This window comes from Cebidichthys violaceus, unplaced genomic scaffold (genome assembly GCF_023349555.1).
Source record: "Cebidichthys violaceus isolate CVI_PGR_0920_01 unplaced genomic scaffold, fCebVio1.0.p SCAF_2, whole genome shotgun sequence".
In the NCBI taxonomy this organism is placed as follows: domain Eukaryota; kingdom Metazoa; phylum Chordata; class Actinopteri; order Perciformes; family Stichaeidae; genus Cebidichthys; species Cebidichthys violaceus.
The window spans coordinates 12,822,792-12,845,822 of NW_027176372.1; the positions used below are offsets into that span (position 1 = coordinate 12,822,792).

Here is a 23,031-nt window from a genome sequence, read left to right on the forward strand (position 1 = left end):
GGGTGAGGTGTTTCAACATCAGCCGACCACAAAGGAAACACAGTGAAGAGGAATGCATGGAGCCCACTCCTTGCGGTAAGCAGGGCATGCTGCCGTCTGCTCTGACATCCGTCCGCCTCTCCTTTGTCATAAGCTGTGGTGTCAGCCAGCTCAACTGGCCAGCACGCGTTGGGCTGATCCTCTAAGCCACCATTAGGTGCTCTGCACACAAGCACTGGGCGGATATGGGAGGAGTTTTTTTTATTTTTATTTCAGAGAACGGCAAGGCATACTGTAAGGGGGTAGAGAAAACAGATGAGTCAAGCATGCCGTCATCCAGTCTTCCTGTCTGTTTATCGTTGTTTGTTAGCTTGTGTGTGTGTGTGTGTGTGTGTGTGTGTGTGTGTGTGTGTAAGTGTGCGTGCTAGTAGTGATGGTGATTAGGGAAGTGGTCAATTACATTCAGTTTCTTCCCTTTCTTTGTCTTCGTTCCTCTCTTCTTCTCTTCCTTCCTTTCTCCTGCCTCCTTACCTCGTCTCCTCTTCACCCAACCCTGGTCCCTCTCGCTCTCTGTCTCTGACTCTCTCTTCTCCTCTTACCCAGTAAGTAATGCGATGCCACCATCATCCTCCTTGGGGCCTAAATAGACCTCAGTGAGAATTTAATAGTGTGACCATGATACATCGCAAGTGTCTGTCCTGCAGGGTGACATCAGCAGAGGGGAATCTGCTGGTATCCCTGCCCCAACTCCTGCTGGCATCAGGAGCAAGTGGAGAGGGACAGCACTGGGCTGAGCTGCTATTTCAACTCTACTAACATAGAAAGCAGCAGTGTGGAGCAGAGGCAGACCTGGTCATTTGTGAGTCCTAAGCGAACTGTGAACCTGACCATTATCAGTTAAACCTTACCTGTAAGTTATAAAATATAATAAGATTTGCATTATCTGGAACAGCATTTGTGATATGTCTGGTATCTCTACAGCATTCGACTTGCTAACCCACAGAGAAGCAAATTACATGCATACACATACGAGACGCGATGCAGTAGACAACATCAAATCTGTCTGTTGATTGTTGGCTGACTGACTGGATCTTTTTTTTTCTTATGTGTAATTTTGAAAGCCCATATTATTAAAACTTTCTTACCACCACCAGTAACCAAAGTCCCATCAAAGTAACCATGACAGAAATCTTTAGGGTTGTACTGTAACTTTGAAGGAAAGGAATTTGGTATTTAGGACACACGCTTGAGGATTAGAAGAGAAGATCAATAACACTCACATGTCTGTGTGCTCTATGGACTGGAACCATAAAGAAACGGTAGCTTGACTCACTCCAAAGTTAAGCAAACAATGTATAATGTGATAATTAGTGAGCTATAGGGGTGCTTATGCTTATTTTTGAACTTTTGAATGAGTTAGGCTAGCTATCTCCCCCTGCTTACAGTTCTAATGCTACACTAAGCTAATTGACTCCCAGCCATGGATGTATAATAAGATCTGGATACGGCGCTCAGCCTTCCTTCCAATTTTGTGAGAAACACTACTGTGCATATTCAGTGGACGTCATAGTAAACCCGGAAGCGAGAAAACTTTTTTACCGTTGGCCTTAAGCTTCAGCGTGTCAATAAATGCTCATTTTATTGATAATGTATTTTAAACTATTAGGTCTTGGCAACAAAACCACTTAGTTAGGTTTAGGAAAAGAGCGATGTTGACATCAAAGGACTCAAGCGAGTCAAGCGACAAACAAGTCATGTAGCCGACGACTGAAGTAACAAAATGTGAACTTTGCTTTTGGTTTCGCACCGGACATGACCAGCAATCTGCTGGCCAGAAGTCCTGTGTTTGTGTGCCGCATTACACAAACGCATTACGCATACACATGCTAAATGAGCACACTGACTAAACTGCATTATTTGGCGCGTTGGGAATGAGAACTTGCAGCAATATTTTCATATTTCCCTTGTAGCTTTTGGTGCAGTGGTTAAAAAACATGTTTGAGGTTGAGAGCTCAGCTTGATGAAGTAGTGGAGGGAGTGGGCATGACTCAAGAATGACCAATTTTTAATCTGACAAATGAGGGGAGTTGGTCAGTAAGTAAATATCTTCTAAATTAATGAAAAAATTAGCCTTCATTACTTAATATTTTTATTTCCCATTTGCAGGCTGAAGTCAACTATGTGGCTTCTTTTGCCCTTTTGGTAAGACTGCCTCTGAACATGTGTCAGTTTTAGGGGTTAAGGACGAAAAAAGAGACAGGAAAAGGATGAGGAAATGGAGGAGGGAATAGGGATGTAAGGAGAACAGGAATAAAGTAGGTAGTTCACAGGAACTGAAGGGTAAATCAAAGTAAAGGACCAGAGAAGGAAGAGTGAGAGCTATAATAGGCAGTGACACCGCTCCTCTAACTCCTTAATCTTTGTTATCCACTGGCAGGCGAAGACAAGTCTGCACCCTCTTAAGTAGAAGTTTTCACCTTGACCCATTCTCCATCCTCTCTTCTTCTTTCACTCCCTGTCTCGTGTTACCACGTCGACCTTATCCCTCACTCCTCTTCATTCCTGTCATCCTGTCATCCCACCCGCCTACCTCCTCTTCTCCTCCTTGGCCGTCCTCAGCGTGTAAACGGGACGACAGACTGGACAACACACTGATCCATCGCAGCCTCATTTTGTCATGCGACAATGAATACGTCGCTGTTATCACCTCATCAATCAGGCCTGAGTGGCACACTGAGGCTGTGCTGGCGCTTCATTTCTACTTTACAGGAGCAATTGACGATCTTAGTTTGTGCTAGCATCGAGCAAACACACACATGCAAAAACATTTTATTTTTTTACGGAATACCAAATTAAAATGTTATCTTTAACATCTGAAGCATATTCTGACACACACACACACACACACACACACACACACACACACACACACACACACACACACTCATTCATTTCAGGTAATAATGTGTTCCTGTTGATGATATCCGGTCAGACAATAATTGCGTTTCCAACTGTTGGCGTGCGCACTTCCATATCAGTGGAAACCACCCATTGTTGGTCCTCAGTGGGGCAGGAAACACCTTTCACAACAAACTCACCCTCCTCACACTGAGGTAATCCAATACAACCTCTAAAGCATCTGATAATCTCAAGTCTATTTGGCAATGTATCAAAACATCAGAATAGTTGACTTTGCTGATGAATTTAAATCTTTTTGTAAAAGCTTTAGAGAGAAATATTAGGTTGCTAGAACTATACAACATTCTCAGAACACCTATATGCTGCACTGATACAGAATCTTTCATCAGCAAAGTAAGAGAATACACTGTAAAGGCTTTAAAGCAGAGGTCAGCAACCTCCAACATACATAATGTACTGAAAGAGAGATCTTTAAAACATTTTCACTGTAAATTAAACTAAAATTAGTGTGAAACATAAAAGTTTTTTATGTTACAGACAAAGGCGCATGAAGTCAAATTAGTTTTGGCGAGCTTGATGTTAACAAATGTTGCCAAAGAAGTATCGAAAACAACTGCATTCTTTGTACACCGTCAATTCCCATGAACTGTGGCACACAATGAAATCTTCTGCTTCCAATGAATTTTGGCCACCCTGCAAGGAAATGCCTCCTGATCTGTGGATATATCCTCGTTATGTCTCTCTAGGAACATTCAAGAACACTCAGGAGGAGAGGACAAGAGACAGCGTTGCTATTACTGTGACCCTACAAGGAAAATTCAGGACTGGTGCAGCGCTGATGCCTGATGATGGGCCACCATGACGGACATTATTTCCTGGCTGTGGTCCACCAGGCCACTGAGCAACAGAACGCAGCGAACTCCCTTCTCTCTCGGCATTCTGGCTCTTTGGTGGCCACCAGCCCCGGGAATAGCAGCTATGTGAGCATGACTGCACAGCACTATTTCTGTGTGCTCTGCTACTTGACATTGAGAGGCCGGGATTAGGTGGCTCCACTACGGTAGATGACTAGCCCCTGTCTCACATACAAACACACATACACATACATACGTACTGCGTATGAAATCCTGTGGATATATACAGAATGGAAAATTAGCTACGATTATAACTGAGAGACCAACATCGTCAGCATATTGTCGTTGTCCCCTGAAAACCATTTGTCTCCAAAATATCAACTTTTCATGAGTGAATAAAAACAGATCTGTTTTAGCTTTGCGGCAACATTTTTCAGATAATCCAATGGGTCTGAATGTTTTTCCACACCAGAGTCTCTTTACTGGTCTTCAGGAGAACTACTACAGTGCAAAATATGCCACTAAAATCTATTTCACTCTTTGTGGGTTGAAAGGCAGTCAAGCTACCCAAATGCATGGGAAGCACTAGTTTTTCATGATACGTCCCCTTTAACCTAAATAATATTGGCCTACACCATCATCTACATTGTTTTATTCATGTGAATGAATTGTGTGTTTTTGTGTATTTGCTTGCCTCAAATTGAAAGACAAATAAAGTATTAGGAATTTAACTTAACATATATGACATGCATAGAGTTCATCTACTTAAAGTACAAGTTGAACACTTGTGCATGGATTGCTTTTTAACTGAGAAAGTTAAATGCTGAACTGCTGTCTTTTAGTTGCTTAATAAGGAGTGCTAAGTCCTGAATCAGGTACCACACCCTTATGGTTCAGCTGAACATCTGTCTTTAACTATACCATCCCCCAGTGTGAACACATGAGTCCGACAGTATTTTGTTTATTCAGTATATATAGAAAGTATGGGAATCGAAGCCACAAACAGTGTTGAAAACTATCCCATAGCAAACATGTAAACACTCCTGTTTTACTGTGTACTTTTTGCTTGTAATGGTTGGTTAACCCCTGTTACCCACACAGACCCAGCACCAAAGCATTACTCTACCACATACACCCCCAACACACACTCACACACACACACACACACACACACACACACACACACACACACACACACACACACACACACACACACGTAGTGTCTGTGTAACAACATCCGTGTAGGAGGTGACTTCAAGGGGTGACTAACAAATGGTTGGGTCTAAGCCTGCCTTTGAGTCCAGCTGAGTCTTTTGACTTTCCTTACCCCCATTAAACCTGCGTGCAGCATACATGACAGCATTGTTGCATCCTGCTAGAATTTGCCGTATGTGGTCTCTCTGAACTCTGCGGCATTCAGGGCTGGTTGAGGTCTCAGATGTAAGACTTGGTGGTGTGTCTTTGAACATGACATCTGTTGGCTGTGTGAGTAATGGTGTGTGGTGCTGTGGCACAACGTGTTGTGGCTGAACATCAGGTGTTCTCCGGCATGTATGCCGCACATCTGTTCCCCGGGGCTCAGTACGTACACACAGAGGCAAGTGAGTCCTGACCGCACTCATTATGATTGATCTGTCAGTGAGTCTGATGACGCTGTTGACAACACATGAAACTGACAATGTTTTCTTTTACATTTGGTCCAAAGAGAAAGGCCTCTGGGAAACATGGCAAACAATCATTTGTTTAACAGTATTGGAAAATAAATAGTGATTAAACATTGGTATCCACATTTTATTACCTACCCAGATAACCATATTAAACATAATAAACTAGGAGGACTTTCTGACGCCCTATCTACACAGCACTGACTAAAAATATTTGTCTTTTGAGCACTGGACATAAAAGCACTAATGGCCAGGATACAGGTGCTTCGGTTAAAAGCGGTTGCTCACACGTCAGAGACAGGGGAAATACAAACATGTTTACTTTAATTACAGCTCCTGAATGGGCCAAAAGAACACACTTGTGTTATCATTATCCGGACCAGCCACTCTAAAATATCACATTAATGTGCAGCCCGACTCAGGAAGTCAACCAAAGACAAAAATAACCTTGACCTATAGCTTAACTGATCTGCCAGTACAACATATGTTCCTATTAATGCTGAGAGCACAGAGGTTTGGTGTAATGAAGTAAAAATTACTTGAGTCTAAAAGTCTTTGAGTCTTTTTTTATTTCGCTCTGGGAAGAAAAAAAAAAAAAATCACATAAATAAAAATCACTTCAAAACTGCAGGACAGGATTTGAAAGGGTGGAACACTGTAATTCACATTTTATTTTCTCTTTTGCTTGACAGCTTAACATGGATCTGAAGGGTTTACTCCCCTAATGGCGGTAAGACAACAGGACAACATATTTATACCAAATTATTGCTACAGTGCATTTGATATTCGACTCGTTTTTAAACGCTTCGTAACAATACAGACGCTGAGGGCAGTTCTCTTTGTTGCTTTTAATCAATACACAGCCCGTGCAATGTATCGTAATGACAGGCATTGATCTGATAACAATGAGGCAGAAGACTCAGCCTTATGCAGAATAAAGATCCCCAAACCTGCAAGACAAATTTGGGAGTAAGAGCAGCTTCTACCCCATTACCACCGCCGTGGTGCCTTTGAGCAAGGCCCAGTGCTGCCTAGAGGCTTACAGATCCAACTGGGCAGCTTCCAGGTGTGAATGTTTGTAACCATGTGAGTGCGAGCAGGGCGTTGCTCTCAATGAAACTAGCCTGAATAATTTAAATAACGATCATTTCTATTCAACAATCAATCCATTAATCACAGTGCTATTGATCATCTACTGAGTGCGGAATTTAAAGCCAGAAATCAGATAATTATGCATCGAATCTCTTTTCATGAAATACTGAATCTCTCCATGAGCTTCAGCTTTTGCTTTTCTGTTTCATAAATAAATATCGTCCAATAACAAATATAAAAACAACTGTAACATCATTATTTTAAAAAGGTGGTTAAAATCTCTATAAATACAGTTAGCTTAAATAAATAAATACAAATTATAAATATACGGTTTACTGTACACAACAACAAAAAAGATGGACTTGTGCAGGAAAATACAAAATGCTTTTGCTAAAAATCTTGTTCAGTTCAGTCCAAAACGACCTCTTTTCACACAGTCAAGAAGCAGCACAGAGTCTAGACATGTTCCTTCTTCTTCTTCTCCTCCTCGTTCCTTCGTGCTCATCACCTACGGCTCGTCACATCTTCAGTCCATCCTCTGGGCCGTTAGTATTCCAGTTTCAGGTGGGCCGACTTCTTCTGAGGCCTTCAGGAATATGTTAACCTGCCCATTTTTCATCTGAACGTCTAGCAGAGGGTCAAGGCAGACGACAACCCCGGTTCCCTTCTTCGTGTACGGTCCTTTTCCCTCCAGGACCTTCCCTTCGCAGTTCACTTCTCTTTTTCTATTTTGAGGTAGAATTTCCACATCTTTGTCTAACATGAAAAAAAAGAGAGAAAGGCAATGAATAAAAACTTATTTCGTTCAGGCGACAGAGAAGAAGAAAAAAAAATTATGGTGTTTGTCAGTGTATGTAGCCCTGGTCCTCACTACTCACCTCTCTTTGTCTCCTCAGTGGTTGGACGCTAACCCTAGTTTGACCTTCTCTTCATTCTCTACATCATACGCTCCCCGCTTGTGAAACCTGTGATCGACAAAAGAAAAGATGCTTGTTCAGACTATTTTCTGTGTCCATCTATGGCAAGTAGCTGCTAAGTTACCAGAAAAGTCCTTTATCTGTCCACGCATGCGTGCGTGTGTGTGTGTGTGTACGGTTGTTAGTGTGTGTTTGAGAGTGGATCTGTGTGTGTTTCCCTTACCTGAGCAACAACAAAAGGCCTATGATGGTGAGGCAGACGGACGACAGCACCACCGCCACCACGGCCAGAGCTGTGGTCCGGTTGTAGCCCTCCTGGGGCTTCTCCAAGGGCAACGTGAAGAACTGACACCTTTCCCCAGAGTAGCTTGTGTGGCACCTGCAGACAGGACGGAGAGCGAATTGGTTAATAATTCGGCGGATCCCGAGTGGTGGAGATGGTGTGCAGACAGATGCAGAGATACTTACACACAGGACGGGGCGTGGATGTCCCTCAGGTATTGGCAGGTGCCGTGAATGCAGAAATCTTTGTACTTCCTCAGGCAAGGATTCCTCTTCTTGCCCTTTCCCTTCCCCCTCTTTCTTCCCTTTCCTCTCCTTCTCTGTCCTTCAGTGCTTGCTGTCTCCAGGATGGGAGACGGATCTTTGGGTTTGCTTACCATGGCAACTAAACCGAAAACAGAACAAATCAAAATTACATTTTATTATATTTGTTGAGGAGGAAAGTGGTGAGAAATTTGAGAAGTGGCAAACTCCCTTACTTCGTGGCAACTCTGCATAGTCTCCAGACAGGCCATCTTCATACTCGTCTTCATAATAATCCCCGTAGTCCTCCTCCTCCTCCTCCTCGCCCTCCTGACCATACTCCGCTGTTGTCGCACTCACACTTCTGCTCTCCTCCTCCACCCTCCTGTGTTTGGTCGTGTCCAAGTTGATCACAGTCGTGTGCCGCTGCCTGTCGCTTTCATACCTGTCAACTGCAGCACTGCTGGCCGGTCTGGATACCACTGGAGAAAAGAAGGAGTGTTAAAAATGTTAAAATTGCATGTACGTTTGGTTCCATAAAGTCTGACAGAATAGGCCTCCCCCTAAACACCTCAGAAACTCTTCCTCTAGGGGACGATCAGTGCAAACAGGTTAGTGTGCCAAGGTGGGAGGACCTCTGAGGACAAGTCGAAACATGTTGTGCACAAGGAAGCTCCAGGCAGGATTTTGGGCTTTCAGTGCAATCATGCTAATCCCTGTTAGGAAACGCACAGGCTGAGATACAGAGCAGGGTCCTCAAGGGGTTGGCAGGTATTCACCCCCCTTTGCTCAGGAGCACTTTGGCAGAGTAGCAGCTGGCCAAAAGTGGGGCTTGAACTAGAAATACAGGTCCTTCCGGCGGAGGGACAGTTTCAATGTGTGGGCTTTGGAAGGGAAAAGTAGTGGGAGGGAGGGGGCAAATAGAAGTTGGCATATAGTCCCTGTGTCTCATATACACACACATGAAATGCATGGACAGACAGTTAGCTAATGTCAGGCAAGAATATGAGTTAAAAATAAATGTATCCAGTTACATAAAGCATGCTCTAAAATAGAGAGATGACCCCGTTAGCTCCCGAATAGCCTGGCATCTTGAAAAGCCTTAAAGGTTATGAAGTTTACAAGACATGTTACAGCCCGGCTCACACCGATAGCCCAGAAGAGAGGTAGACACAGACAGCTACTGTCTAACAGTACAATGCCACTCAACACAGAAGGACGTCGTTATCTCACATAAGCGCACGTGAAACTCACCCAAGGCGTGAACCAGTAGGAGCACAACACCGAAAATCCTCATCATGTCCAAACTTGGGGAAAACAAATTCGATGATCTACAAGTTGTATTCCTTCCACTTGTTCCGTTTACTAAATATTCCTTCCTTCTCGCTTTTTTTTCTCTCTCTCTCTGTCTCTCTCTCTCTCTCTCGGTGCGTTTGTGTGAATTAAATCCGCCTGTTTCAGCGTCAGAGGAGCGGAGTGAAGGAGCGCACGGACTGAGGCACCGCGGTATTTATGGGCCCTCCTCGCTTCACCACGCCTACAGAGGCTGCTCAGTGCGCCACACACCGTTGTGAACAACGTGTAGTGGAAGACACAGACTGGACAAAGTGGGCACTCGTTTTTAAAACGATATCAGTACATTACTGCATTCATTTATGGATTTTTAGGCGAATCACTTTGGTGTGGAGCACTGCTGTATGTAGGGCCACTTTAAATACAATTAAAAATACTCTGATAGTCACTGTGGTAGGCATTATCATGATGTATAATATGTAAGTAGACGATATTTAGCCTACTATTAAATGTACACCCTGTATAAGTTAAAGTTGATGTAAATGAATTATGATATGGCAATATGTTAGCCCCATCTTCTGCTTTAAGCTTTCACCTACCTGAAGTGCCCCGGTCTTTCAAAACACTGACTCTCATTTCTATAAGACGCAGTGTGTGTTGCTTTATCTGATCTTTCAGGATTTCAGATGTTTTTAAGAGTTATGTTAGTATTTCATGGCTGGCAATATCATATATATCTTTCTCATCACTCTGCTGTCTTTTTAGATGGATGGATAGATAGATAGATAGATGGATGGATAGATAGATAGATAGATAGATAGATAGATAGATAGATAGATAGATAGATAGATAGATGGATGGATGGATGGATGGATGGATGGATGGATGGATGGATGGATGGATGGATAGATGATGGATGGATGGATAGATAGATAGATAGATAGATAGATAGATAGATAGATAGATAGATAGATAGATAGATAGAAAGTCTCATCAAAAAAGGATAAATTGTGAAATATGCCCATATTTACTGAAATGTTTACTATTTATAATAATAATAAAAATAACTCATATGAAAATACAAATCATTTAGTCGTACTCATCCACTCACTTTTAAAGTCTTAACAGTTACAAGGTATAAACTGCACTGGGGAGTTTCTTTAGGCCTATGAATAATAAAAGCACCTTGTAACAGGTTCAATAGGCGAATGACGCACAGCTTGTCTGCGCCGCCACGTGGTTAAACTAGGAACTAAATCACACTTGGAAAGGACTACATAAGGACCTCAATGGGACTTGTTTGGAGTTGTAAAAGGAGTGGCGAGAAGTCACTAATCGGTTTGCTCATTACGCTCATTATCTTGTCAGCAACTTCTGAGATCAAGAATAATTACGTGGTCTTCAGGAAAGGTTGTTTTCATAACATTTGTATGTATGTATGTATGTAAGGACTTGTTACTATAGCTGTAGTGTGAGATTTGGAAAGTTATATAGGGTTTAGGGGGTAAGCAAAGTGATACCAAACATGAACAAACATTACTTGGCTTACTGTCACATGTCAGTGTGTTTTCTATAGGAAACGCCTATTTTGCTGGTTTTAGAGTGAATCAAATCCTCAGGATTGTTTCCTGAGGACAGGCTGTCTGCTGCGCACGCGCCCCAGTCCAGTAGGTGGCAGTGGTGCGCTACTGACTTCCTAACCGCCAATAACTCAAACGAAGAAGAACAAAGTTTTCACAGCGCGCGTGATTGCTCTGCTCCGGTCACGTGGATACTCGGAGAGAGGGAGGGGGGGGGGGCAAATATGGCCGACGAGGCAGGGGAGGTAAACACAGCTGTTGAGGGTAGCGAACCAAAACAGCAGCTAGATGAGCCCCAAGTTTCGGAAGCCGTGCCCGACGACGAGTCCGACGACAGCGACGGGCAGGACCGCACAGAGAATCCGGCTCCGGTTCCGGCGGCGGCAGCGAGCAGCTGGTCGGCTCCTATCCTGTCTCTGGCTCGGAAGGCCACGGAAACGATTAGCAGCGGGGTGAGCTACGCTGCCGCCCAGAGATCCGCTGCGAGCGCTCCGACGGAGCTGGAGTCCAATAATGATCTCAACAACACTTCAAAAACGCTTCCAGGTAGGCTGTGAATATTATTAACCTTTAACACTCTAATGTTCCCAATTTTACTTAGTTAAGTTACACAACATTACAGCCTGAAAGTCCAACTCACTACTTCATATTGGAAACGGTCAGCTGTCAGCACACATGACTTCAAGAGCTAAGTCTTGATTTTAAGGTTTGGGGACCGTGAACTCATGGACACAGGCTTGCACGACTTCTTCCTCCAAGCCTGCATATGTGTGACAGTTCTCATTCAATGCTTTTCCTTTGCCTTGCACCCTTTCACAGTTCTGCCCCTCAAAGACCCCATGGCAATAGAAAGATCCAACCTCCTCAGCATGATGAAGCTTAGCATCAAAGTCTTAATTCAGTCCTCCCTGAGTCTGGGCAGGACGCTGGACTCGGAGTACCCTCCTCTGCAGCAGTTCTTCATCGTCCTGGAGCATTGCCTCAAACATGGGCTGAAAGGTGAGGCAATCAGTGAGGCTGACCTCAAAGTCACTAGCAAAACAAGCAGAAATTACTTTTACATTTTATTTTATTTTCAGCCAAGAAATCCTTTATTGGTCAGAACAAGTCCATCTGGGGACCTCTGGAGCTGGTTGAGAAGTTGTGTCCGGAGTCTGTCAACATTGCCACAAGTGCCAGAGACCTGCCCGGCATTAAGTATGCTATTGCAAACCATCTTCCAGTACACCTGCAACGTAAGATATACTTAAGTTGGTTATTGGTGGGTTCATTTTCCTTTTTTATTCTCTGTTCAGGACCGGTTTGGGCAGAGCAAGGGCTTGGCTGCATCTAGCGCTCATGCAGAAGACAGTAGCGGACTATATGAAAGCTCTGCTGGACCGCAAAGATCTCCTGAGGTTAGTAACCATGATAAGTTACCTGGGCTTAACATGGCTGCTTTTTTATTTGAGAATATGAATATGTTAATTTGTCTGTTAACAGCTAATTCCCCCACTATTTAAATTGATTATTTTTCCAATCCCCTCTGTGTTTGGCTCCTCTTAGTGAGTTTTATGACTCTGGGGCATTGATGGTGGAGGATGAGGGTGCGGTGATGGGGGGGCTCCTGGTGGGCCTCAACGTAATTGACGCTAACCTGTGTATAAAAGGGGAGGATCTGGATTCTCAGGTGAGTGCTGACAGGTTTTTGCAGGCCTTCACATCCCAGTTGTCACGTCTCATTTGTCTCTTTTGAGAGACAAATGATCGAGCACACACAGTGATCACTTTCTCTTTCCCCATTCAGGTGGGAGTCATTGACTTCTCCCTGTATCTGAAAGACACTGCCAACAGTGAGACACCAAAAGAGTGAGTGCCTGCTCTTCAGATGATCTGAGCATGTTTTGAACCGCTCTGTTCTATTTGTAGTTTGAACCGTAGCCCCTGGCACGATAACGGTTCAATCCCGCACAGACCCAATGCACGCTCAACCCCCTAAACTTGCTTTATTCTTTCTCTTTCAGTGATACTAAGATGACAGCCATATTGGATCAGAAGCACTACATTGAGGAGTTGAATCGTCACCTGAGTGGCACCGTCACTGACCTTCAGGCCAAGATGGACTCTATAGAGAAGACCAACAGCAAACTTGTAGAGGAGGTCAGACTCTCTCTCTGTGTGTGTGTGTGTGTGTGTGTGTGTGTGTGTGTGTGTGTGTGCGTGTGTGTGTGTGTGTGTGTGTGTGTGTGTGTGTGTGTGTGTGTGTGTGTGTGTGTGTGTGTGTGTGTGTGTGTGAACTGTTGTGTGATTGTGCTTGTAATTGGTGGGTGTGATACATTTTAAGATGGCTTCAATCGTCTTAAAAGAAGCCATTCCCCTCCAATGTCAACACAGCATCTTTGTACATGAGCCGTGCGTCGCCTTACTGATGGGCGCGTGTTTTGTTTTTTCTCAGCTGACAGCAGCGACGGACAGAATCAACTCTCTGCGGGAAGAACAGGAACAGCTCAGAAAGGAGAATGAGACGATCTTGCAATCCAGCCAGAAAAAGGAAGAGGTCAGAACGCAACTACAAAAGGTGATGGCGACTAAATCACTCCTAATGTAGAAAAAACACTCAAACTGTGTAATGTGTTGTTGTTTGTCCAGGCAGCCCTCCAGGACAGCCAGGTGGAGCTGGAGACGTACAAACAGACTCGACAGGGCCTGGATGAGATGTACAACGTGGTTTGGAAGCAGTATAAAGAGGAAAAACGCATTCGTCAGGTATCAACCGGCTATATAAAGCACTAGAATACGTCATGCATGTGGCAAATAACAATTAGTCTTCATACATAGTTAGACAGAAGCCAGCAGCGTGAGTGGTGATGAGTCATATGGCCTCCTGTTAGCAGGAACTTAAGCCACACTACTGTTTTTATTGCACTGATTAGACTCATGCCTTTTGTGTGTTTGCAATGCAGGAGCTGGAGCGTGAGTTGGAGCTCCAGGTGGGCCTGAAGCAGGAGATGGAGGTGGCCATGAGGCTGCTGGAGAAGGACACGCATGAGAAACAGGACACGCTGGCAGCCCTGCGGCTCCAGCTCGACCAAGTCAAGACTCTTAACCTGCAAATGTTCCACAAAGCTCAGGTACACACACATGAATGCACCCTTTTTTCCTTTCTCTTGCATGGCCACTCAGACAGAACGCACAATAATACAACCCCTGTGGCTCTTTTTAAGGATTCGGAACGAGTGGCAGAAAAAAAGCAGACGGAGGCGGTGCAGCTTGAGCAGAAGATGGACGAAATGGAGAGAGCCATGATGGAACTGGAGCAGAGGTGTGTATTGTGCATGTGTCTGTTTTCAAAATGATATTCCTTTTTAAAGTAATATTCTTCTCCCTGGCTGTTTGTGCCTCACAGACTACAGAACTCTGAGCAAGAGCGCAAACAAAGTGACCAGTCGGACAAAGATATGAGGGTGGAGCTGGAAGGAAAAGTGGATGCTTTGCAGAGACAACTGACTGACCTGGACACACAAAGGTTAACACTCACACAGTTGGGAAAAAGTTCCCGAACCGCAAAAGAGAAAGCATAACATGACTTTAAATATGTACTTCACATGGAATAAAAGGCAAAATTAAGTTAATGCAAGACTGAGGAGCAGTTAAGTAATGAACGCGTCTGAGCTCACACTTCCTTTTAAAGATCAAATAAACTTTCAAATCGACTTCAATAGTGACTTTAGTAACTCTGTGTACTGGAGAAGGTTTCCTTTATGTCATTGTTTTCTGCTTAAATACCAATATATTGTCAATTGCAGCCTATGCAGCTTTGATAGATGCAATAGAATAGATAGGTCCTCAGATGCTCTGTCTATTTTCGTTTTACACTGAATACAAATCACCTGTATCTTTCCTAAATTAATAGTAATCATTTTTTTTTCTTTAACTGACATTAATTACATAAGTAATGTTTTGAGAAGGAATAAGTTGACGTTTTGCTCTGATGGTTGGCTTTAAGAATGTCCGTGTCTCCCCTCTGTTCTCAGGCTGGGTTTGGAGAACGAGCTGCGCACTGAGAGGGAACAGAGACAAAGCCTGCAGAAAGCTCTCCAGCAGGAACAGGACAACAGCACCGAGCTCCGCACACAGCTGCAACAACTGCAGGGCCTTCACGCGGTCAGTGTCACACTCACCCTCCAGGGGTCTTCTCTCAAAATAATGAAAAACCGTGTTAGTGGATTATACGTAGTGTCTAAATTCTCTTTGCAGAAGTCTTCATGAATTTGGGCGGTACAATTCGATTTTTTTCAGGAACATAGTATGTATAACTTCCACACACAGGCACAAAAGGGCTTCATTTATTTATTTGAATTCCTGTTTCCAGGATTATTTGCATTAGATGCTGCAGTTCAAGAGGGTTTTTTGTTTGAATATGCCATACGTACTATATCAATATTTGCTACATATTTGCAGTAGTTCGACTGGTGCAACAGACTCAGCAAAGCATTATTCATCCTATTTAGGTTTTTCTAAAGTGACTTTGAGCAAATACTTGCTGGTCCTGTGCAGTCTTGTGATGTTCTTGTTTCTTGTGAACCGGTGGTGCAGGAGCTGCAGGATTTGAAGCATGAGAAGCGGCAGCTGCAGCAGACATGTGGGCAGCAGGAGCAGGCTCTGCAGGAGATGGGGCAGCACCTCAGCCAGTCAGTACTTCTTGTTTTAAAATCTATTTTCTTCTTCGTTAAAGCGTGTGTCATTTCATGTGGTTTGTGTTGCTTTCATCTGTCAAAGGTCTAAACTCAAGATGGAGGACTTCAAGGAGGTCAACAAAGCTCTGAAGGTACAACGTGAAGGATGGTGTACTTGTACAGTTGCTGCTGTCAAATTTATTAAAGATCTTGACAAGTCCCATCTTGTATGTTCGTTGCCTCCATCAGGGCCACGCCTGGCTGAAGGACGATGAGGCCACTCATTGCAAGCACTGCGAGAAGGAATTCTCCATCGCACGCAGAAAGGTAGCCTCTTTTTTTCATATTAGTTGTACTTCTATATGAATCTTCACAGCGACGTCAATGAGGTGTTTGTGTGTTGCAGCACCACTGTAGAAACTGTGGCGACATCTACTGCAACACTTGCTCCAGCAATGAGCTGGCCTTACCGTCCTACCCTCGGCCTGTGCGGGTGTGCGACGTGTGCCACGCCCTCTTGCTGCAGAGAAGCTCCTCCACAGCTTCCTGACAGAACACCTACGAGGCGTAATGTTTCTACAAGAGCGTTCTAACACTGCACATACTCACCCACTATGATTTTTATGAAGTACTTGTTAGAAGAATGTCATCAAATCTTATGGAAATGTGATTTGGTGTTCCATTTCCACTGTTGCCTGAAATTCAGGAGCATTAGTTCACCTGTATTAAATAAGGGGGCCACCTTTTAACACTGATGGGATGAGCTAATAGTTTATGGATACTATGTTAAGGAGGCTTGAGTTCGCTTGAAATAATTTAGGATATTTGTGATTCATGTTTCTTTGGGCTGGAATAACAATAACTTGGTACTTGATAAACTGACCATTTAAAGTGTAGTTTTTCTAATTCACACCTCCCATCTAAGACACTGTTGGTTACTGAAGATCATTATTGTGATTCTGAACGATGTACTTCACTTTATTATTCATATTTGTCATGCATCTACTAAATTTTTACAGCTATGGCCCCACTGCTGCATACATGCAAAATCGTTGTACATGACTGTAGAATGTTAACAAATCTATTTTAGAATGTATTCTTACCGCAGGGTTTGTGTCGTGTCAACTGCTACGAAGCCATTTTCTTAATTTGGGAATGGTGACCAAAAGTTTTTTATCTCGGTATTTGATAAATGAATAAAGCCTCTTTTTTGCAATGCGTGTTTCAATTAGATATTCCAGACTAGTTTATTCACTTTGTGCACAGGAAATACAAATAGCATTTGAAGCAGTAGAAACCTTCATGTCAGCAGATTTGAAATTCATTCGCCCTCAACATAGTCCTCATCCAGAAAAAAAAAATAATAATCATACCTTAAGAAAACATCATGCTCTGACCATGTGAAATCTCAATTCTGATTAACATTTTAATTGAAAATTAAAAAAAGGCGTAACACTATGTAGAAGGTAAACCAAGGTCTAAACATCAGAAGATACCCGACACTCTGAATTCTTGTTTTGTTCATGCACTCAGACATTGAAACGCCATTGTGTTAACGCCACCAGCACAGGATGAGTTAACCTCGGGGGACAGCCAGCTTTATGGAGGACAATAACACAAAAACAGCACACTTCCTTGTAATGAACATTTAAATCTGTGAGGAAACGGGAAGACAAACAGCGCATCTCTGTGACACCAGATGATCTCACTTCTCTCTGAAGATCATCCACTTAAAAAAAATACAAACCCTACCCCCTCAATGTTTTCATCACCTGACCCTACCCTATGTTTACTAGGTGAGACTTGCGTTTCCAGTCCTTCCAGCAAAATGCTGAGTTTAAAAAAAACATCAAATTAAGGAAAACAAAATCTACATTCCCCATCCCCCGCCCAGTCCATTCATAGAGCCTCTGCTTCCTCCTCCTCCACCGCCGCCGTAGTAACTGCTTCCCATTCCGCCCTGGTTACCTAACAAGAGAGAGAATACAAACGATAGGACCGAGGAGTTCCTCAAGGAGACACACATAGAAACACGATGCATTTCTGTCATTTCATGCAAAAACAAATATACGGCCAAAGTTTTGTTCTCAGGGTTCTCTGTGGTGCATAGTAATACTTGTGTATTAAAGTGGTATTAGAGCAGGAAAGGTTGAACTTTAGTGGGGATGTAGATGAAACCTATTATAACAGAGCTGACACTCACTGTAGTCACTGTAGCCGCCCATATTGCCCTGGCTACTGTATCCACCAGAGTACCCTGAGCTCAGCTGGCCACCGCTGTAAGACGACTGGTTCCCTGTAGAGAGGACGGATCACATCCAGTTCAGGAGGACTTACAGAATCCCAACTATTACATAGATGCTGTACTGTTTTGTGCATGCATTTCCCCCCCAAAGAAACAGCTGCTGCTAGTCTCACAACCTCCACGACTGAAACTCACCCATGCCACCCATCATCTGGCTGCTGTAGGCGCCGTTACTTCCGCCTGCTGTTGAGTTCAAGAACAGCTCCACGTAGCGGTGCTCTACAGGGGCAGGGAGAGAAACCATTAACCAACATTATGAAAGCTTGTACGCAGGGTAGGATTGGTTGAATCACGAATTTCAAACTCACGCATGTTAGCTTTGTCTTTGGACATGGCGGCCACAGCGTCTTCGTGTGTCGCAAACTCTACATCTGCCTCGCCGGTTACCCTGCCGTCTGGGCCGATCTCAATATGGACCCGCACCGGATTCAATGGTGAGAAGAACTAAAAGCACACAAACAAGGACACATTAACACATTTGTGTAAGATATGAGCTGAACATTCAGCAATCCAGTGGTTATGCAGATGTTTTGCAGCCATTCCTCTGACTCACATTGTAGATGTCTGTCTCTGTGGCTCTGTAGGGCAGGCCCCTCATGTGGACACAGTGGCCTGTTGTGCTCTGGAAGGAAGAGCCGCCGCCGTCGCCATATCGCCCATCCGATACACCTAAACATATGTAATCAAAATTAAAACACGTCTTATGACTACATTTTAATCTTATTAATTATATTATGCAGTGTTAGCATGAAGAAACAAAGCGAGTCATTATCTGAAACAATTGCAAACTGTTACTAAACCAGATTTCAGTGCACTTGACACCCACCTCCTCCTCCACCACCTCCTCCTCCACCACCTCCTCCTCCTCCACCTCCTCCTCCACCACCTCCGTAGCCTCCGCGACGCATTCTGTCATAGGACCCCCCTCGGCCCATCATGTTGTAGCCGCGACCACCCGAGGGCCGGTCATAGGGGCCGGGTCTCTGCATGCCCATGGGCTTCCGCTGGGGTTCGTAATGGGTCCGCACCTCAGCACGGCTACTCTTGAAGATCTCAATGTACCTGAGAGCATAGAGATGCCACAATGAGGGCGCGGGGAATGAACCAGCCCAGGCAAGGCTGCATTTGCTCAACACTGATGCAACTGGGCTATGCAGATGCTGTCATGGTGTAGTCCATAGGTAGTAATATCTTTGAGTGCTTGATGCTAGTTGTTAAAACAGTAGATAAAAAAAGAACTTGTTAACTGAGTAGCAAAAATTAAGCTGTCCAGATTAAAAGAGGGCCTTATTGACTTTTACACTTTTCTTGTAGTTACCTGAAGTTAAGTTATACAACGGATTCAATAAAGCGTCCTGTGTCCTTGCCATGACAGCGACGGTCCTGGTTTAGAGGGACAGAAAAGGCTCCAGCCCTTCTGCAACTCACTCTAAGCATTACCTGTGACAGTGGGCTCCAGATCCATGTGTACAGTGGCCCTCTGATTTTACCACCAGGGAGACTCCTTACCAGTTATCAACCTGGACTGATGTTTAGTGCTGAGACACCATTTGTTCTCAAAAAATTAAGCATGTACTCTAGTTAGCGACTCATGTCATACTTGTGAATGGTGCCCAAGCACTAATCTTCCCATTGAACATTGTGAATGTGTGCCGTATTTCAGTCTGACATTGCAATTTGTGTATGTGTTTGTGGTTATTACAAATATGCTTGAATTAGCGAAGATTAATGTAGTGTCCGATTTGCATTTGGTTCAGATGTTGAGGGTGCACACCATAAGAAAAGCAACGTATCCAGCCAACCAACCAACCAACCATCCCCACCTGTGCCCTATTCTTTCCTTGTGTTTCTTTAGAGCCTTTTCAGCTATATCCTGTGAAGCAAACTGCACGAAGGCCTCCCCCGTACTCCTCCCCTGGATGTCCACCGGCAATGTTATCCCATTTGGCACGATTTCCAACCCTTCAACCCAAGGACAGATAACCCCAGCAGGGGACATATTAAATCACATGCCCAATCACAGAGAGAACTTTCTCTAAAGAGAGAGAGATAGAAAACTTATGGAAAACTCTATACATCATCACACATACCAGTTCAGTTTTTAACCAGTGACTGGCTATTTAAACGATTTATATTTACTGTATTTTGGGGATAAAAAAAGAAATGAGAGGATAGAGGAAGAATATGGAAAGGGGCACTGTGTGGGACATCGGGCTAGTATTGGTGTGTTGATGGAGAGAGAGAGAAAGTTCCTGGAGGGTGACATGAGTTAAAATTACTAACGGCTCAGAAGTAACTAATCTAAAACTTGCCGAACAGTGTAGAATGATGCATTCAAAAAGACAAGGGTGTGAGTAGATGGGGGAGAAGGGGGGGGGGGGCGACGACAATGATACTGGGGTAAGAGACCGTCTACTCGGTGATGAGTTGGACCCATTCCATCATTAGTAAATTACCAGTTGGCACAGACAACTTAAACATGTAATTATGCCGCCTTACATCGGACCCAATGAAAGAGAAAAAAAGTGATTAAAGTGGGCGTATGATTGATATGATGAGCAAAGATGGGAAAGGGTGTTTGCACAACAGAATTCTTCCCCTGAGCTTAACAGTCTATAAATAATTCCTCCATTTAAATTCTAACTCGCTTCCTTTTCTGGCATCATTTCCTCACTGATCACAAATTAAAAAACATGAAGTTTGCTATTCCATAATGTATATTAGGTTATAATCATTTTCCAATTGCATCTCGACTTCTTTGTAGAAATCAAGAATTGGTAAGTGTCCATAGCAGAAAGGAAACAAGAAAAGAAAGATGGAGAAAATAAATAAAGGAAACCAACTCTACATTAAGGAAGCTTTGCAACTAACCGCTGAGCTAGGTGTTTTTTACCTGAGAAAAACTGTACTATCTCCTCCTTGCTGCAGCCAAAGGGAAGGCCTCGGAGCCGGACGAGCCCATCTCCTGCCGTCTCTGGACAGTTTGGACCGGTGTGCTTCATGACCCAGTCCATCTCGACATTGTTGGATTTAAAAACTGTATCACGGGACGTACAACAGTCAGCCATCACAACATAAAGTTTAGACAATTTAATCATTATCTGTAAGCAGTTTCACACACCCTCGACATATCTGTGACCCATAGTTTCTCGGTCCTTCTTCACTGCGATCTTCAGATCTTCCTCGGTCTCCATTTCGACGAATGCCTCTCCGCTGGGACGCCCCTCTCTTGTGTAGGTGAAGTGGATGCCGCCTCCATTGGTGATGATTTTGCACTCTGCATATGTAATGTACATTATCAAATCAATTGTAAATGCTTTAATTACAGAAATACTTTGTTATAAAAAAATTAACTAAAAACCTACCGGAGAAAAACCTCTGTACTTCATCCACTGAGCAGGACCAAGGGAGCCCCCTGATGCGTACTACATATCCCTCATCAGCCATGTCACAATCCCTAAAGAAAAATACTCCAATATTATTACATGAGACATTAGCACATACTAGTATATAGTTAATGCATTTACACCAGAACTACGAAACGTGTACATCTTTCAGACATTATTTTAATCAAATCTACCTTCTAAAATGTACCAAAAGAATAAAACAATGGACACGTCGTCTTTGATGCGAGTCGCATGGGCCTCGGTAACGTTAAACGTGCTTTAGCATTAGTTAGCAGCGCCATCTACAGACAGTTTGATACTGCTAACTAGTATATAGTACATAAAAAGTATATCAGTGGGCTTTACCGTGCAACAAAGAATGTTGTTGTCTACAAATATAAATCGCCATCAATTATCAAAATTGCTTTGTTTTTCAACACTTTCTATGTTAAAAAAGGCGACCACTTCATAAAAAGCGCGAACGCGGAGTGGTTAACGTGACCAGCTAACTTTAGCGACATAATGTGTAGCTACGTTACTTTCTTCGGCCAACATTTCTGATGTTGAATCGTTTCGATACATTTGTAAGAGTTCGCAGAAGCCAACTTATGAATATGTAATTCGTATTTCATTCATTTTCGACAGAATGCGCGTGGCCCACAGCACGCTCACCACCGCACCCAGACACAAGAACAAAAGCGGCCCTCTCACCCGGCGCCATGTTATTAGCGTTAACAGTAAGCTAGCTCTCGCGCTAGCATTAGCTAACTAACGGTATAATAATATAACATAATGTACACACCGGTAGCTATGTTACACTATTAGAGCATGCAAAGTTGACGTTGTATTTAAGCAAGGCAATTATAACGATATATACCTAAAATAAATGTACCTGATACAAACGTACTTATCACACGCCGGAGTATGTATGACCAGACGTGCGTGATGCAGCTGAAACCTTGCGCTGGGTTGCCAGACCTCTGAACTAACCCCCTTTCAGAGACTACAAAAAGCCTCATTTAAGTAAGCATCCACTCTCTTCCAAAATGCAACACAATCACGTTATTCAACATTACCACACATTTCGAATATTACTATTACCAATATTAGTATCTTGCTTTTTTTCAAATTACAAATTACAATGATCTCAAGTTTGCTAAATATCCTGTTGTTTGTTTAAATCCTATGGTTAAAAATCATAGACTGTATATAAGAAGGTTAAAATCGACAATTGAAAATGTGGGCTTTTGCATATACCTGGCAACCGGCTAAATAACCAATCGCTCTCCGAATTGCTTGCGTCCACGCCCAAAAATGATGACGTTACCGCCCAAGGCCCTGGCTGGCCGGGTGCATCTGCTGGCCAGGCCTTCTAGTATAAGTTATTCTGACTACACTGGTCTCTAACTTGTAATGCCTTTAAAATTATTTTAAGGTAGAATATGTGTCCTTCATAGGTTACGTTTCACATCAAAAGTAAATGGAGCTCATGCCAACAACAAATTAATAAACAGTAACATAGTTAGTATAAGCTTGTTTAGTCATGGTTGTTGGTTTTGGCGACAAATGTGACTGAACGATCATCAGTTGAAAATGTTGACAGGAGTTATGAACGAGCAGCTTTCACATCCTTAAACAACCAGCTAATCAAAGATGTTGGTTTGTGTGGTGGCAGCCTAAAAGTAAACAGACATAGGTCACTTGTTGAAATCAGTGGATCATCTGAAAGGTTTGATGCAGGAGAAGTTTCCTTCAGTAACTTCAGAAGTGCCCTTTAGCAAGGCATGTTGCCTCCTCCTGCTTTAGAGAAGCTGTTTAGTGGCCAGTGACAGGACACTATAATAATGATTACCTCCAGGAAT

The 23,031-nt window shown here is 43.4% G+C and overlaps 3 protein-coding genes across 6 annotated transcripts; 1 reads left to right on the forward strand and 2 right to left on the reverse strand.

The window, feature by feature from the left end:
• Positions 1 to 5,967: 5,967 nt before the first annotated feature.
• On the reverse strand, positions 5,968 to 9,428 carry hbegfa (heparin-binding EGF-like growth factor a). Its single transcript, XM_068714491.1, has 6 exons — positions 9,205 to 9,428; positions 8,187 to 8,432; positions 7,894 to 8,092; positions 7,649 to 7,804; positions 7,387 to 7,473; positions 5,968 to 7,264 (listed from the first exon to the last, which is right to left on the reverse strand). Exons 1-5 carry the CDS (start codon positions 9,248 to 9,250, stop codon positions 7,401 to 7,403), a joined length of 720 nt encoding a protein of 239 aa, XP_068570592.1. The 5' UTR covers positions 9,251 to 9,428; the 3' UTR covers positions 5,968 to 7,264; positions 7,387 to 7,400.
• A 1,613-nt stretch (positions 9,429 to 11,041) lies between these two features.
• Positions 11,042 to 16,694, forward strand: rufy1 (RUN and FYVE domain containing 1). 2 transcript variants are annotated; one of them, XM_068714493.1, is made up of 17 exons: positions 11,042 to 11,369; positions 11,643 to 11,822; positions 11,903 to 12,020; positions 12,119 to 12,220; positions 12,369 to 12,492; positions 12,610 to 12,671; positions 12,827 to 12,962; positions 13,258 to 13,359; positions 13,452 to 13,568; positions 13,766 to 13,933; positions 14,027 to 14,124; positions 14,209 to 14,328; positions 14,837 to 14,966; positions 15,399 to 15,493; positions 15,582 to 15,630; positions 15,728 to 15,805; positions 15,885 to 16,694. In XM_068714493.1, the coding sequence occupies exons 1-17, from the start codon at positions 11,048 to 11,050 to the stop codon at positions 16,026 to 16,028; spliced, it is 2,145 nt and encodes a 714-aa protein (XP_068570594.1). In that variant the 5' UTR covers positions 11,042 to 11,047; the 3' UTR covers positions 16,029 to 16,694. The 2 variants fall into 2 exon arrangements, with proteins under 2 accessions (XP_068570594.1, XP_068570593.1); XM_068714492.1 differs by having other exon boundaries at positions 11,047 to 11,369; positions 13,258 to 13,380.
• A 2-nt stretch (positions 16,695 to 16,696) lies between these two features.
• hnrnph1 (heterogeneous nuclear ribonucleoprotein H1) lies at positions 16,697 to 22,146 on the reverse strand. Of its 3 annotated transcripts, none has more exons than XM_068714495.1 (11): positions 22,077 to 22,146; positions 21,149 to 21,240; positions 20,905 to 21,060; positions 20,677 to 20,820; positions 19,607 to 19,745; positions 18,610 to 18,845; positions 18,337 to 18,452; positions 18,092 to 18,227; positions 17,919 to 18,002; positions 17,682 to 17,774; positions 16,697 to 17,446 (listed from the first exon to the last, which is right to left on the reverse strand). In XM_068714495.1, the coding sequence occupies exons 2-11, from the start codon at positions 21,228 to 21,230 to the stop codon at positions 17,349 to 17,351; spliced, it is 1,284 nt and encodes a 427-aa protein (XP_068570596.1). In that variant the 5' UTR covers positions 21,231 to 21,240; positions 22,077 to 22,146; the 3' UTR covers positions 16,697 to 17,348. The 3 variants fall into 3 exon arrangements, with proteins under 3 accessions (XP_068570596.1, XP_068570595.1, XP_068570599.1); XM_068714494.1 differs by having other exon boundaries at positions 22,062 to 22,125; XM_068714498.1 differs by having other exon boundaries at positions 17,362 to 17,450; positions 22,062 to 22,125.
• Between the last annotated feature and the right edge of the window lie 885 nt (positions 22,147 to 23,031).

Excerpts from the sequence above, each read along its gene's own strand:
- rufy1 (XM_068714492.1), top strand. The coding sequence starts at position 11,048 with ATGGCCGACGAGGCAGGGGAGGTAAACACAGCTGTTGAGGGTAGCGAA. Across the intron at positions 11,370-11,642 it reads CACTTCAAAAACGCTTCCAG|TTCTGCCCCTCAAAGACCCC; the intron begins GTAGGCTGTGAA and ends ACCCTTTCACAG. Across the intron at positions 12,493-12,609 it reads GGGAGGATCTGGATTCTCAG|GTGGGAGTCATTGACTTCTC; the intron begins GTGAGTGCTGAC and ends TTCCCCATTCAG.
- hbegfa (XM_068714491.1), bottom strand. The coding sequence starts at position 9,250 with ATGATGAGGATTTTCGGTGTTGTGCTCCTACTGGTTCACGCCTTGG. Across the intron at positions 8,433-9,204 it reads CCTACTGGTTCACGCCTTGG|TGGTATCCAGACCGGCCAGC; the intron begins GTGAGTTTCACG and ends TCTTTTCTCCAG. Across the intron at positions 8,093-8,186 it reads CTATGCAGAGTTGCCACGAA|TTGCCATGGTAAGCAAACCC; the intron begins GTAAGGGAGTTT and ends TTTTCGGTTTAG.
- hnrnph1 (XM_068714495.1), bottom strand. The coding sequence starts at position 21,230 with ATGGCTGATGAGGGATATGTAGTACGCATCAGGGGGCTCCCTTGGTCC. Across the intron at positions 18,453-18,609 it reads AGGAGGTGGTGGAGGAGGAG|GTGTATCGGATGGGCGATAT; the intron begins GTGGGTGTCAAG and ends ACATATGTTTAG. Across the intron at positions 17,447-17,681 it reads GGGCGGCTACAGTGACTACA|GTAACCAGGGCGGAATGGGA; the intron begins GTGAGTGTCAGC and ends CTCTCTTGTTAG.